The sequence below is a fragment of the Sminthopsis crassicaudata genome, chromosome 3, assembly GCF_048593235.1.
Source record: "Sminthopsis crassicaudata isolate SCR6 chromosome 3, ASM4859323v1, whole genome shotgun sequence".
Classification (NCBI taxonomy): Eukaryota; Metazoa; Chordata; class Mammalia; order Dasyuromorphia; family Dasyuridae; genus Sminthopsis; species Sminthopsis crassicaudata.
In genome coordinates, this window is record NC_133619.1 from 476267141 (window position 1) to 476284127 (window position 16987).

The window sequence follows — 16987 nt, forward strand, 5'->3', positions numbered from 1 at the left end:
ATTCTTCAGTTAATGAGCATCTTCTCAATTTCTAATTTTGCATCCCAAAAGGAGTTATTATAAATGTTTTTTTTTTTTTTTTTATGCCTATAGGTCCTTTTCCTTCCTCTTTCATTTCATTCATATGGAGCTAGTAATGGTATTGCTGAATTAAAGGGTACGAACAGTTTTGTTTTTTAGCTCTTTGGACACAGTTCCAAATTGTTCTCCTGAATGGTTGGACCAGTTTACAATTCCACCAGTGGTGCATAAGTATTACTATTTTTTATATCCCCTGAGGCATTTATTATTTTCTATCATGTTAGCCAACCTGATAAGTATGAGGTAATACCTCAGAGTGGTTTTAAATTATATTTCTCTAATTACATTTAGAGATTTAGAGCTTGATAACTTTGATTTCTTTTTCTGAATACTTCTTGCTTATATCTTTTAACCATTTATCACTTAGGGCACATCTAATGACTTTTGGGGGAAATTATGTATTTATTCATATCAGTAAAATAGTAGATGAGAACAAATGTTTATGACTTGAAATGGAATTTTAACATTCAATTATAGACTTTAGGTCCTATTTTAAATCTTTATACTTTCCTCCCTTAATTCCTGTTTGTATTGTGAGAATATTTTAAGTTTTAAGATTTTAGTAGATGGCAAAAAAAAAGACAAAATATTACCTGAAATGAAATTGATAATTTTCTTTCACTGTTTAGAAACTGACTTTATGTGTTTTGGATGTTCAAAGTGGCAGTGCTATAATATCAGAGATAGAATACAGTGTATTGTCAAAGAACTCATAGGAAAGAAGCATTGAACTATAGGGGGAAAAAGCTGAGAAAACTAAGAAAGCTCAGTAGTTACGAACTTTAAGGAGAAATACTGAGCCTGGGACCTGACAGAGGTGTTGGAAATATCATGCTGGAAATCCAATTCCTTATTTTCTGCAATGCACTGATGTAAAGGCTGCTTCTTTAGGAGAAGTCTGTTTCCTTTTGACTCCTAGAATTGTGGAAGCATAGTGGGCCATCCATCAGACCAGCTCATTTTCTTGTTTAGCATTTCAGTAGAGGCTGAATGTGAATAGTGAATTTTATCTCTTTGTTTATAGAAACTGCCAAGTTTGGTTTCTTAATAGTGTTATCTCTCCATTATCAAAATTCTCATTTTTTAAACTTTAACCAATCATAGCTCGTGAAGAATAAGTGCCACATTTGGAGGGAAAACAAGACTTTAAGATACTCTTACTTAAATGTTGTAGCTTTAACTGGATAGTCCCACTTTTTCTTTCGTGTAAAATTTTTCTGTGTTTAGAAAGTTGCTTTTCCAAGCAGACTAAAAGTTTTAGTGATATATTACTTGAATTTTCTGGTTACCTATTTAGAAATTTTTGTCCTTTAATGAAGAATTTATGTGGTAAATAGTTGGTATACCTAATATTTAGATTATTTAGAACTCATGTTTTACTTTAAATTGTTAAAATTACCCTCTGTTAGTTATTAAAAAAAAAACACATAAAACTGCTCTAATCATTAGTATATCATTACCTCTCTATAGATTTCTTTCTTCTTCGCATTATTGATTACAATTTCAGTTCTCATGTCTAAATGATTCCGCTCTTGCAGTGGCTATTTCATCATATTTAATAACTGTTGATCGAAAGTTATTTGGTGAATATGCTGTGTGTCCCTGGTTTGGGTTCATACTGGATCACAGAACTGGAGCAAGAAAGAAACTTAGAAGTCTGAAAGGTCCACCTCCTCGTGTTAGAGACAAAGAAATAAACTGAGACCTAGTTTTATTAAGTGTCTTGCCCAATCAGATTGATGGTTTGAATTCGGACTCCAAGTTCATTGGTCTTTTGAACCATACATATTGATGGTCATCTTTAGTAGCAAGAAACTTTAGTAGCATTTGCATTTTATTTTGCACACACATCTGAAAGCTTCACCCAGTTCTTTTTTTTTTTTATTTTCTATTTTATTTATTTATTTATTTTTTATTTATTTTTTTTTTTTTCACCCAGTTCTTAATATCTTGTCCAGTAATCCACTGATAGACAAAAGAGGTAAAGAACTGGACTCAGAAAGCTACATTTTGGGAAGCTGACAGGAGTTGGTAGGTGTGTGATCACTATCTCCCTCCCAAATTTAACATGTTCTTAGCTGTTCACTACCCAAGACACTCGTGAATGAGATTTCTATTTTGCTACTAATTCAGTTTAACTCATAGGATATACAGCTGGATTTTAGATATTCACCCACTGTTTAGATATTCACGAAACCAAGGTTCAGAGAGTTTATCCCTGTTTTATAGTATTAAGTAGTAGTCATTTATTTGAGTTCAAGTTCTATGACTTGAAGTTTAATTCTCTTTCTACAACATTACCCTGATGAGCATTAAATGGTAAAAGATTTACCTGACAGAAATGGAGTTTGTGATAGCATGGAAGCAGCTCTACTCTGCTGGGTAAATGTCTGTGAATTGGAGATGAGAGCACGAAATCTAACCAGTTGTATAATTTCAGGAGGTAGGGCAGTCTCAAGTGGAGAGGGCAGAATAAAAATGTCTATTTCACTGAAGCACACCTTTAAGCAAGAAGGCAAGTGTGTGAACTGCTGGGACAGCATGACTGCTGACAGGCATGTAGCTCTATGCAATAGAGTCTCCCCTTTTTAGGAGTCTTGAGTTTGGTTATGAATTAAAAGAAGAGCTCCCAATAAGGAAGAATATAAGATGTCTTGTTTGATGAGGTGGGGAGAGAGTGAGGGGTCTAGATTGGGTGACTGGGTGGGTGGTGGAGGAACATTAAGAAGAAGTCAGGGTCTGGTAGGAAAGATAATAAATTCAAATCTGGACATGTTAAATTTAACTTGTCCTGCTTGAGATGTCCAAAAGACAGTATTAGATATATGGTTGGAAAACAGAGGAATCAAGTCTGAGTAAGTAGAATAGAAAATTGTTATCATAGAGATAATAATTGAATCTATGGGATTTCATGAGATTACCAAGCAGAGTGGTAAAGAAGGAAAAGAGAATAGTGCTCAGGACAAAGCCAATGCCCCAGATTAGTAGGTTTGAGTTGGATGAAGATTTAGCAAAGAAGAACTGAGAATGTACTGGGATGCACAAGAAGGTCACTAGAAATTGAAGAAATTGGAAATGGGGATGTTTGAGAGAGTAATAAAATGTATATTGAAGTCCCCTGGTAATGAAGACAGTAATGAAGGTAGAAAGATCATGAGCCTACCATTGAGCTCAATCAAGAAAGAAAGTACATGTCCTAGAGGCTGGTGGATAATAGTTACCAGAATTTTGATTGGGTAGTAGATATGGATTGTGAACCTTTGAGGAGGAGAGTGATGATATTAGAGAGTCTGGAAGTAGTAATGAGGAGCAAGAAGTGTTCCAACTCCCTCATGTTGACCAGAGAGTTGAGGGAAATGAATGAAAGTATAATCAGTGCTGGAAAAGATGACCAGGAAGGCTATGTCATCATAAAGGAACCAAGTTAGAGCTTGAGCAAAGGAGTGAGAAAGGAAAATTTCAGATGCAAACCAAATTTCCTATAGAGCAAGTATTCCAGATGATGATATAGATATATATATACGACGAGGGTATAACCAGGTAGGGATTTGTTAATCTAGATTAGCTAGCTAGATTTAATTTACTTTAAATTGTTTAGACTTCTTATATTCTTATTGTCAGATTACCATAACTTTGAAAATATATTCCACTACAAGTTATTAGATTTTTACTAGTTAATATTGTTTCCATTCCTGTTATTAAAAATAGTTTGATTTGTGGCAGTGGGCTTTAGCAATCGAAACAGAAGTACTTTGTTGGTGTCTTGGGTCAGTTTGTTATATATTTTATGTATATTTTGCTCCAAGGATGTCCTTTTTATATAAACATCTATCCTCTTTAATTGAAGAGTGGCACATTTATACTCACATTCCAGGCCCAAGGGAGAGAAATACTCTGATGTTTCTAAAAGTAAATTAAAGCCCCTGGCTAAAAGAGAGATACAAAGGACAAGTACATAAGGATAAAGTGAGTACACATGAGATCAAAAAAACAGAGGCAGAAGCAAAGAAGAGAAACTGATTATAGATATAGTCAGAGAATCACAGGCAGAGATGCAGAGAAAGAAAGAACCACTGAGAGGCAAAAGAAACCTCATAATTGTACTTATTAGATTTGTAGAATTGTATTAGAGATATATTTCGCATTACATAAAATAAAATTTGCTTTTTGTACCATTGGTTATTAAAATTCTTACTTGGTTTGGTTTAAGAATTTGTGTTAATTTGAGAGGTGGACAAGCTTTGACTTATACAGATGACAAATGCATTGATTTGACTATTCTAACTTTCTTCTAAAAATCTCAGAATATGAATTTCATTTATTTTCAATTAGTTTTTAATTTTAATGTTTCTTTAGTTTGAATTTTCATATCTAATTAGTACAAAATGTTGTTTATCCTGTAATGACTACATCTCTCCTATCAGTCATATTCTTTTTACTCACATATTTTGTAATGAGCCCTTTAGATTAAAAAAAAATACTTTTAATTAACATTAAGAAATTTTTTCCTTCCCTATCAATTGAGAAGACTAACTATATCAATTATTTATGTGGAATTCTCTAAGATGTATTTTTAGAATAGCCATGTTTTGAAAAAAAATCAAGAAAAAGAAAATTTTAAAATTATACTTCAATTTGCAGTCAGAGTTCATCAGTTCTTTTTGTAGAGGTGCATAGCATTTTTTGTCACAAATCTTTTAGAATTGACTTGGAACATTTTATTGCTTAGAATAGCCAAGTCTTTCACAGTTGATCAGTATTACAGTATTGTTGCTACTGTGTAAAATAATCTCCTGCTATTATTCTCTTTCTTCTGTCAAATCATATGGGTCTTTTTAAGGTGTTTTTTTCCCTTATACCACAATTGTGTTTCATCATAATCATATACTTGTTTAGCCATTTTCCAGCTGATGGGTATCCCTTCAGTTTTCAATTCTTTGCCACAACAAAAAATAATTGTTCTACTATTCTTGTTTATATGAGTTCTTTCCCTTTTTCTTTTATCTCTTTGGTGTACAGACCTAGTAGTTGCTGGATCAGAGGATATGTACAGTTTTATAGCTCTTTAAGCATAGTTCCAATTGTTCTCCATAATGATTTCATTTTTGGATTTTTTCAATAGTCTCTTGAGCTTGTATCCTGTTTCTCCCTGTTCCAATCTGTCCTCACCCTGCTTGTCTAGATCTTACCATCCGGGGCAGCCAGGGTCTTACCATTACTGGTCTTCAGAGAACTACAGAAACGGCCAGACGGATTCTTGAGAACAAGAGTCAGGATCCAGAGGAACAGGAAAGAGAAGACAGCTTTATTGCTATTCTGTTACATCTTCAGGAACTCCTCTCTCTGCCTCTTCACCTGCCTCCTTTTTTATACCTGATAGTGCCACATATAGACCTAAAGAACTATAGCCAAGTTAAAGCTGGAAAAGGTCTCCTGAGATCTTGGTGCTTACACCTGCTCTTTCACCACTGGTCAAGGTATTCTGAAGCCTGACAGCAAACACTCTGAAGTCCTCAGTAATGGTTGACAATCATAGTGTCAGTTTGATAGAAAACTGAGTATATATGTACAATGAGGTCTGTAAGTACCAACACCAGTTCTGCCTATACCCATTCTTATTCAGTGCTGTTATCCATCAACCTGATAGGTTGACCCTGCGCTAACCCAGCTTATATTTTCTCATTTCCTCAGGCTAGGCCTCAACAAGGCCCTTAACATCTGCTCATATCCCTTGTCTCTGCCTCCTCTCCTTGGAAATTCTCAGTAGTTCCTTGTTGTCTCCAGAATGAAACAGAATCCTCACCCTGGCATTAACATCTTTCCACAATACAACTCTTTCCTTCCTTCACATACTCCATTGCAGTCAGACTTGCCTGCTAGCACTTGTATAGTATATATCATTGCTCCTCAGTGTCTTTGGACAAGTGATATCCCTCCCTCATGGTTAACTGCTCCTCCTCCTTTTAGAATCTCTGATTACCTGGTATATGTTTACTTGTGTACATGAAATGTTTCTTCCTCTCCCTCAGCCCAGGACAATGTGTAAGTACCTTGAGAATAGGGCTATTTTCTTTTTGCTTTGTGCCTTCTTCATTGTTGTATTGTGCACGGTGGAGAATTAATACATGTTTGTTGAGTGAATTGAATTGAAGTACTTGACATTTGACTAAGGAAATGCTGGGTTTATTATAACAATGTAGAAAAAAATCATTTACCTATAATTATTGGGAAGGTAATTGTACATTGATAGTCCTCTACTTTTTGCCATTCTACAGTTTTTAAAGCATTCTTTTAAGTTGCTTACTATTGGTATAAGAAAAGACTGAATAAAATAGGCATCCATGGAACCATTAAGATTATTTAATGGAGAAGAGTCTACTTTATCCTCAATAATAATATGATTACAAATTAGGTAATTGTCTTCAGTAGTTCTGTCAATTATTGAACCTGTTTGTGTTGAAAGCTGTTTTTTTTTTTTTAAAGCACTTTAAAACAATTCATATGCCTGACAAGGATATATATGGATTAATAGAAGAGAAAGACGATTAAGATGTTGTGTGTTTTTATTTAACAGGTTTATTAATTAAGGTAACATCAAAGATGCTTTAAAATATACATGCATATGTGTATATATATATGTATATATATATATATATATATACACACACATATACACACATATTTACTTTTACTAATGTTTGTTTTTCTCTTTGTCAGGGCTCCACCTCAGATAAGGCGCTCAAATCGAGAAGTGAGACCTCTGAGGAAAGAAATACCAGCGGTAGGACCTCGGGGACCTGTAGGCAGAGCACACCCTATATCAAAGAGCGAAAAACCCATCTCCAGTAGGGACAAGGATTTTAGAGCAAGAGGAAGAGACGACAAGGCAAGAATATATCTTTTAATCATCTCACTGAAAGCCCACACCTTTTGGTAGATAAAAATTTACTTTTATTAGCTTCTCATGTTCTTATAGGTTCTCATGGTTGTTTAGGTCAAATAAAAATGTTGTTTGATTATAAACTCGAAGATGGCTTTGTAATTTGAATACTAAATTATATTTCAAGCATTTGAAAATTCAATGAAAATATCTTGAAATGGAATTCAGATTATAGAAATATATGAATGGGAAAAATAAATTTTCTAAACTTATGTTGAATATGGACTGTTTTTCAGTACATACCCAATATAAAAGAGAAAATAGATCTTTGAAAAATATCTTGAATTACAGAAAGTTGTAAATGAAAAATAACTGGGAAAATATTTTTTAGGATAAAATAGATTTATATAAAGAATAATATGAGGAAGAAGATTCACAGATTTTCATAGCCAAACCAGAATTTTTTCCCTAGTTGAAGGAATTTTATTTGTTTGAAGCTGATTTTATGCATTTGTTTACCTAAGAAATCTCTAGTAATAGACTACTTCATAGCAGCTTTTTTTTTTGTCCTGCAAATGAGCTTGTGAAATCTTATTCTTAATCTTATTCTGCATGATTAGATGACTCAGTATTTCTATTTCATCACAATTCTATATGAAAAAAAACAAAACGAACTATGAAGCAACAACAGGCTTCATTGTTGTTTGTTGTTTATTACTTAGTCCTTTAATAGTTTGAGGTGTTAAGAAAAATTTAAGTTATGATTGTGCCATCTCTTTTAGTTAGGAGTTGTTTTTGCCTCCTTTTAAATCATTGTTACCTATAAGTAAATAATAGTAATGTGTTTGAATTATCACAAATATGCTTGATTTTCTTAGTTTGCTAATAACAGTAAATATTCAGGATCATGATCACTTCCATGTAGCTATAAATTTTTTTTTATTATTATTTTTATAATTATAACATTTTTTTGACAGTACATATGCATAGGTAATTTTTTTTTTTTTTTACAACATTATCCCTTGTACTCCCTTCTGTTCTGAATTTTTCCCCTCCTTCCCTTCACCCTCTCCCCTAGATGGCAGGCATTCCCATACTTATTAAATATCTTATAGTATATCCTAGGTACAATATATATGTACAGAACCTAATTTTGTTGTTGTTATTGTTGCAAAGGAAGAATTGCATTCGGAAGGTAAAAATAATCTGGGAAGAAAATAATAATAATAATGCTCACAATTTCATTTAGCTATAAATTAAGAGAATGTATAGCTTAGTTATATCAACAAATAATTTGCTTTTACAGTTGAGATATAAATAGTCCCTTAATTTATAAATCTGTTCATTTCTTCAATTGTTCAGTATTCAATGTCTTTTTTAATTTTATTTTTATTTATGAACAGTGGTAGGACTTGGATCAGTTATTTCATTGGTGTAGAGAATTCTCAGTTGAGGAAGTTCCTTCTATGCAGTTCAAATCAGCACCGTTTTTACAGAATTTTTTTTTTCTGAAGTTATTTTTAGGAATAATATTCTAAAATTTGCTTCAATGCGCCACTGGAATCCTGAAAAGAAATTAAATTAATGCTTTTTATATTCTTGTAAAACATATTTTATCTATTGTACTCCATGGTTGTACCATGGATAATGGTTGACATTATTATTATGCCCAAGTCTCCTGTTTGAGGCAAAAGTGTCATAAATAAGGTTATACAAGAGTTCCTTATGCCACCTAATTCTTCTCTCCCCCCCTTCTTCCCTTTGTGTTCTTCAGGGGTCATATAGCCAGCCTTTACAGCTGGGAAACTATAAAGGGGCCTAAATATATCCGTTTATCTAAACTAGTACTTTTTTTTTTTTTTTTTTTTTTTTTTTTTTTTTTTTAGTAAGAAGAATGCTTAAATTATAGTAATTCTTTCATTGAGATTGGAGATCTTTTCTAAGAGTGGAAGATTAGTGCCATTCTAGGACATGTACAGATTAGACATGTGTTCTTATTCCTAGAAAGACCTCATTTCATCCATTTAGTCTTTAAGATTTTATCACTAGTGGAAGCCATTAAAATATCTATTCTGATTTGCAGTCCTTTTGATATTGATGTATTAGGTCAGATAGTTTCTTTGTCCAAATATCTTTCTGATTTAATTTCTGATTTTTAAAAAATAGACAAGTATAGGATGGATTGGAGTTGGGAGATACTTGGGGCAGGGAGACATGTAGAAGGCTCTTACAGCAGTCCAAGCAAAAAAAGAGCTGATTGGGAACCTCAACTGGAGTAGCAGGCTAAGTCATTAAAGTCAAGAGGATGGATCAAAAAGTCGCTAACTCTGAGGATAATGGTATTCTTGATAGTGATAGAGAAGTTGGGAAAGGGAATAGTTTAGAAAAATTTAAACTTCCAAGGGATTTCAAATTAGCCATGAAAAAGATAAAAGAGTTTTGTTCTGGGTATTTCAGATTTGAGATGCTCCAGTATATCTGGTTTGAGGCGGCCAAAAGGCAGTTGGTAATATGAGATAGGAATTCAGGAGAGGAACTCGATATTTAGATCTAGAAATCATCTGCAGAAGATGATAACTGAACCTGTGAGATGTGCTGACCTCACCCCTTGGAATAGTCTAAGGCAAAAGAGACCTGGCCTGGATAGAGTCCTGAGTAATTGTCCTGAGGAGTAGGTATGACCAGCCTGAAGGGCCATCATGGAGACTGCAGAGTGGTCAGACAGGTTTGAGTGCCAGGAGCGAGCAGGGGGAGAGTGTTCAGGTAGGAAATCCTAGCCTGCAGAAAGGTTGAGGAAGCTTGGGGACAGAGAAGAGGCTGCTGCATTTAAGTACGAGGTCATTGGCAGCTGGAGAGAGCAGTTTTATCTGATGAGATTAGAAGCCAGATTGGAGAAGTTTTATGAAAGAGTGAAAGGAGAAGATATGGAGGCAGAGAATTTAGGCAGCTTTCTTAAAAAGGTTAGCTGCACAGAGGATAAAGCTGGTGGGGATGGGCTCAAGTGAGGTTTTTTTTTTTTTTTTCTTAAGGCTACAGACATATTTTGGCATTAAGGAATGAATCAGATAGATGGAAGGTCAAGACAAATGGTCTGGGTTTTTTTGTTTGTTTTGTTTTTTTCCCCAATGAAGTATGAACTGAGATCCTTTGTGAAGGAGATAAAGAGTGAAAACTTGAGAAGAGATGATGAGATTTTTAGGGTGAGCTTTTACCTTTTTTTTCCTGGACAGAACTTTGAAAATTTTTAATCTCTTCAAGCATTTGGACATATACTATGATGAGACATTAAGAGTTCTTTGTCATATAAAGTTAAGTATCTCCAGTTTCTTAAATTGATTCTTACATGGCCTGGTTTTCATAATTCCTTATCACATTGGTTACCCTCCTCTGTATGACAAACTCTAGTTTATCTGCCTCACAATATGACCCTCAAAATTCAATACTAGGCTAGGCATTAGTTTCCATTTCTGTAAAACAAAGGCATTAAATTTAGATATGATCTATCAGATTCATTTCATTTCTAAATATACAATGCTATGATTTGTTCTCAGTCACTCAACTATTAATTGTTGGAGGCAGCAGTATTTGAAACTGCCAATGATACCAAGTCTGACTTTCTTGCCATTAAATGACCATGTATTTTAGCTTTATTAAAGACTATGTAAAATAAGACATTAAAAATTACCCTAAAACCAGTAAAGGGAGCAGAGATGTACTGACAACATGGATTGTATTAGTTCCTGGTCATTGATTTTAGCTTTAAGCTTCTTGATAGCTAAATAAAAAATAAAGCTATGTTGAGTTATAAAGTTTTCATTTATCAGATAAAAGGAATTATACAGGTTTAGCTGACAATTCAAATTGTATTCCAACATTTGAATTTTAGGAGGAATTTATTTTGAGGATCCTCTTATGAGGAGTAATGGTTAACATAATATACAGTATCTTAAAACTAGTTTTGTAAAATACACAGAAAACATTCTTCACATAGACATTTCTTCTATTATCTTCTATTAACTTTATTAAAGCCCAGGGTATTAACATTAAACTTAGTGGAACCTTTTCTATAGAGAATAAAATATTATGTCTAAATCTATAGCTTTCTGATAATTTCATGTCTAATACAACTGTGGAAAGTCATCAAAATGACCATTAGGCTTTTGGCAAATATCACATATTGAGAGAAGTTTCAATAAATGCTATCATTTATAGTTAAATTATTTGATGAGTATCTGAAGTATTGATATATTTTGTTATTGATTAAAGAAGGATTCATATCATTTAAATCTGGACGTGGAATGCAAAGTTGACATTTTCTTCTGATTGTTTAGCAATCTGATTTGCATTCTAGTCTGAATTGAGTGTCATCTATTTTCCACAGGTAGGATGTTTGGCAGGGATATCTTCTGGTATATAAAGAGCTTTGAATCTGCTCAGGCATTCAGATTCCAAATAAGATTCAGATTTGGACTCCAGATTTCTACATTATAAAGCATGGAAGAAAAAATATTGCCCTTAAAAATTATAGAGGAACATTTTACTGATAAGCTACTTTAACTACAACCCTTCTACTTCACCCTGTGGAGCATTCTGACTTGCCTATTAGGATGAGTTACTCATAAAATGTATCCTTAATGAAGTGATCTATTATATGGGATTGATTTTGCTATCTATTTAAATATTGGCAAATGTCTGCCATATATAAGAATTTTCATTTTAGTAGAAGTTCTACTAAGCTGTTCTTCCTGGTAATAATTAGCCAGCAGGTTGCTGCTTCTATTTGAGATAAAGTGTATTTATCAGCATAGAGAGGGAGGCTTCTCTTTCCATTGTTTATGGCTAGCATATTCCATCTAATCATCTAATGGCTGACGTAGATTATTTAAATGCAAGTTATAAAAAAGGAGGGGAGATGGTTCTACAGCCCAGTTTTACTCCATTTATAAATAGAATTTCATCTGACAAAACACCATTCAGTCTACTGTCAAGTGCTGATAGCTGTGTTGAGATGGACTTTGAAGAAAGGATATGCATTGAATTATTCAATTTGATTCATATTCTCTTTTTTAAAGGCTGCTGAAAACATTGAATGCTGTGAAAATATTATATTTTTTTAACACATTTTCTTGGTGAGATTAAGGATATTATAGCTATACTTAGAGTGGTTATTCTTAAAATATTCTTGCTCCTTATATAGTGGAGAATCTCAGAGCTGCAATTTGTTGAGAAAAAATATGTTACTAGAGTTGTTAAGAAATGTCCACATGACTAAAAGGGTAATAGTTTTGAGGTAATAATGTTTCCTTTTTTTTTTTTTTTTTTTTTTTTTTTGAAGATGAGAGTATATTATCTCAGGAATTGGTTATAAATGTGAAAAGTTTGACAGGTTTGGAGCCTTCCTACTTGGAACAAAAGTCTATTCAGTTTTAATAATAAAATACAAATACATTTCTTTCCTTCTTTTCCTTACCCTTTTCTTTCCATCCATTTCCCTTCTTTATTCCTCCTTTATTTCACTTTTCTTCCCTTTTTCCTCACATTTTTTCCTTTTTTCCTCCATTCCTCCTTCCATGAATCTATTTCCCATTGTTTAGCTTTTGAAAATTTAAGGTTATTATACTGTACCCATTTGAGTTCTCTAAGCTCAAATTTATGTTGCCAATCTTTTTCACCTCCTTTTCCCAAAACCTATTTAAGTGATTATGGAGTATTCTTTGCATCTTTGCTTCATTGTGACTGTATACTTTATACAGTATAACTTTGTACTGATTATCATTATTACAAAACCTGATTCTAGGTAGCATTTAGATATATTAGCTGCACAGACATACTGGAACTGTCTTTTTTTTTTTTTTTTTTTTTTTTTTTTTTTTTTTAATAGCATTTTATTTTTTCTAATTTCATGTAAAAAGTTTTCAACATTCACTTTTATAAGATTTTGAGTTCCAATTTTTTTTTCCCTCCTTCCTTTCTTTCCTTCCTCACCAAGAATCTGGCAAGCAGTCTGTTATAGTTATACATGGACAATCACGGAAACATTTCTACATTAGACATGTTGTGAAAGAAGAAACAAAACAAAAGAAAAAAGTTACAAAAAACACACACAAAAAATGAAAATACTATGTCTCAATCTGCATTCAGACTCCATAGTCCTTTCTCTAGATGTAGATAACATTTTCTTTCATGAATCTTTTGGAATTGTATTGGATCATTGTATTGCTGAGAAGAGTAAGTTAATCATTGTATAATGTTATGGTTGCTATGTACAATATTCTCCTGGTTCTGCTTATTTCACTCAAAATCATTTCATATAAGTACAGATTTTTCTGAAATCCACCTACTCATCATTTCTTGTAGCACAGTAGTATTCCATTATGTTAGTATACTATAACTTTTTAAACCATTTCCCAATTGATGGACATTTCCTCAATTTCCATTTCTTTCCCACCATAAAAAGAGATATTATAAATATTTTTATATGTGGTTCCTTTTTGTTTTTTATGATCTCTTTGGGATAATACAAACCTAGTATTTTGTTGGATCAAAGGGCTTCACAGCTTGATTGCTCTTTGGGCATAGCTTTCTTGCTGTTGTTATTGTTATTGTTGACATCTGTCACAACAAGAAAGTTGACTAAAGTTGGACCTGATTTTCTTGCATTATTTCAGAGAAACCAGCCTCTAAGCTACTGTTTGGTAGTCATTTAGGTAATTTACTAAATCATACCCTAATGGCTTGAAAAAAATGCTAAAATGCTTCTCCAAAGGTAGCAATTTACTCCCTTTTCACAAATTAGAATCAGGTATGTTTATCTCAGAAGATGTATTTGTAGAGTAGGCTCATACTGTCCCTTTCTTTCTCTGGTAGGATTTGAAACTTTAAGGAGTTGAATCCCTTTAGACATTTTATTTCCTTTTAATGTCAAAAAATAAGCAAAGAGCAGAGTTCCAGTGAAGCACTTGGTTATGTCTGCTGCAGTGGTTCCAAATTTTGAGCTGTCTCTGGCACTTAAATACAATACTTTTAAACTCTTCTTTTTTGTGTGTGTGGATATTGTTATATTTTACTAAATTCAGTAAAACTGGGTATAGAGTATATTATTTTAAATTTCCTTGAATAAAGAATTTGGTTTGTCATTTTGTTTTTACTTAACAGATAACTTTAGAAAAAGCAATTTTGACAACATAATTTCTCAGGAAGCCTGGTGGCTTTTTGACATGACTCAGAGGGAGTTTCAAGACATTCATTACTCTGAATCCTGAGATCATTTCCTTGGTTATAGGGGCTTGTAACTCTTTTCTATTGTTAACCAAAAATAATATCACAAACTCATGAGATATTGTGTTGCAACTAGAATTATTACAAGAGAAATGGACCTCCATGTGGAATCCTAAGCTAGGGCAAAGAGTTCACAATCGAAACAGAAGCTTGCATATTTATGAAATTGTGAAAAAGAAAAGGAAAAAAAAAAACCAAAATCGCCACCTAAATGGAGTGGCAAGGAGAAGACATCATGAATAATGAAGAATACTATGAAGATAACAATGGTTTGCTTATCTACAAGGGTCCCAGTTGCATAAGCAGTTTCCTCATCTAGTACAGACTGACTGGCGCCTGTCTTGATATACCCAAGGACACACAAGGGTGTTCAGCTTGGGGTGAAAACAACAAATTTTATCCACTCAGAGGGTGCTTCATCTTTGATACGTTTCGGGCCTCCTGCCTACTTTGGGTCCAGTGTTTCTGGAAATATGGCAACTCAAAAAGACAAATTCAGAGGATCCTTTAATACTGGGGCTGGTATGGGGCATATGTAAGGCCATTCTTTAACATGCAGCAACCAGCTCCTAAATTTTAAACTGATTCTTTAAAACTTCTATAGCTTTGTTCATGACAAAATTGACACAGAATAAGTTTAGAGTTTTTTTTTTTCCTCACAATTATGAGGGTGATCAGAATCCCCTGCTCAGAGTTGGGCTTCTTAAGATCTCTGGAATAATGAAAAGAACCTCTTAACTCTAAAAGCAGATGATTTTTAAGAATGGAGCACAATTTGGAACTATGCTCAAAACGTTATCAAACTGTGTATACCCTTTGACCCAGCAGTATTTCTACTGAGCCTATATCCCAAAGAGATATTAAAGAAGGGAAAGGGACCTATGTGCAAGAATGTTTGTGGCAGCCCTCTTTGTAGTGGCTAGAAACTGGAAACTGAGTGGATGCCCATCAATTGGAGAATGGCTGAATAAATTGTGGCATATGAATATTATGAAATATTATTGTTTTATAAGAAAGGACCAACAGGATGATTTCAGAGAGGCCTGGAGAGACTTATATGAACTGATATTAAATGAAATAAGTAGAACCAGGAGGTCATTGTATGTGGCAACAACAAGAGCATACAATGATCAATTCTGATGGATGTAGCTCTCTTCAACAATGAATTGATTCAGACCAGTTCCAATTGTTCAGTAAAGTAGAGAGCCATATACACTGTGGGAACTGAGTGTGGAGCACAACTTAGCATTTTCACTCTTTCTATTGTTTGCTTGCATTTTTGTTTTCCTTCTCAGGTTTTTTTTTTTTTCTTTCTAAATCCAATTTTTCTTGTGTAGCAAAATAACTGTGTGGATATATATTTACATATATTGGATTTAACATGTATTTTAAAATGTATTGGAATACCTGCTATTTGGGGGGGGTTGGGGAAAGGAGGGGAAATTTGGAACAGAAGGTTTTGCAAATTTACCCATGCATATGTTTTATAAATAAAAAATTAATAAAAAATAAATTAATTAAAAAATTAAATTAAATTTTAAAAAAGTTAAAAAAAAGAATATGAGGTTGAAGAAATCCTTAATCAGATTGATTAGATTTTTCTGTTCTTTCTTTCATTAATTTAGAAGTTGAGCAAGAGTTGTCATAATATTATAAAAATTGAGTTCAAAATAGATTATCTTTCAGTACTATGTATCTCATTATTTAATAACTACAAATTCTCCATTGTTGACTTAAATTTTTTTTTTTTTTAATTTTTGTCTGTAGGGAAGGAAGAATCTGCCAGATGGGGCAGGTGATGGGGAAATTCAAAAGTTTGATGGTGCTGGATATGATAAAGATCTAGTTGAAGCTCTTGAAAGGGACATAGTATCCAGAAATCCTAGCATTCATTGGTATGAGGATATTTTACCTATTTTAAATTCCACTCTTGGGTCCACTTTTATATATGGGTGACTTGTTATGACTGGGTATTTGTAAGAAAAAAATTTTATAAGCTTTAATAGGCTTCAGATTATAAATTCATCCATAACAAATAGAAATATGCCATTAGAAATATTTTTGTAGTACTTATAACTATAACCAATATACTTTTAAATATTACTTTGGTATTGATTAGACTATATTTAATTAAGTAATTTTTTACTTTAGTTACAAAATATTTTCATTATTCCACCAAAAATTAGTGTAGGCAATAAAATTTAAAAATGGATTTACATATGTATAACTTAATAACAAAACAATGGAAAGGGTATACAACTTATGTTAACTGTGAAAATTAAAACATTTGTAAATGTTTTGAAAAATTCTTCTTTTTTTGCAAAGGGATGACATAGCAGATTTAGAAGAAGCAAAAAAATTACTAAGAGAGGCTGTTGTTCTTCCAATGTGGATGCCTGACTTTTTCAAAGGGATTAGACGGCCTTGGAAGGTGAGATAACTTAATGTTCTTTTCATGCGGATACATGTGGCTAATGGGTGTGATGTGGGCGCTGGGAGGCTGTATGATGGAATGGCGAGCCAGAAAGATTAGCCAGATATTTACTAATATCCTTTAGTAAATTTCTTTCCTTCTCTAGCCATCAAATGAGGCTGAGGAAGTCATATGGAAGGAGAACCAGAGAGAGCAGAGTATCTAAGAGGAGAGGGTGATCAAATATTGCAAAAAGATCAAGAAGACTGAGGACTGAGAAAAAGATGTTTAATTTGGCAATTAAGAAAAATCATTGAGAGGTAGCTAGATGGTGC

The 16987-nt window shown here is 33.1% G+C and overlaps 1 protein-coding gene across 1 annotated transcript in view; it reads left to right on the forward strand.

Annotated features, from left to right (window-relative positions):
• Positions 1–16987, forward strand: part of KATNAL1 (katanin catalytic subunit A1 like 1) — an 80286-nt gene that overhangs the window by 42495 nt on the left and 20804 nt on the right. The window contains exons 4-6 of the mRNA XM_074303555.1: positions 6799–6967; positions 16007–16134; positions 16565–16670. Of these exons, the coding sequence (XP_074159656.1) occupies positions 6799–6967; positions 16007–16134; positions 16565–16670 (403 nt within the window). The remainder of the gene's footprint in view (positions 1–6798; positions 6968–16006; positions 16135–16564; positions 16671–16987) is intronic.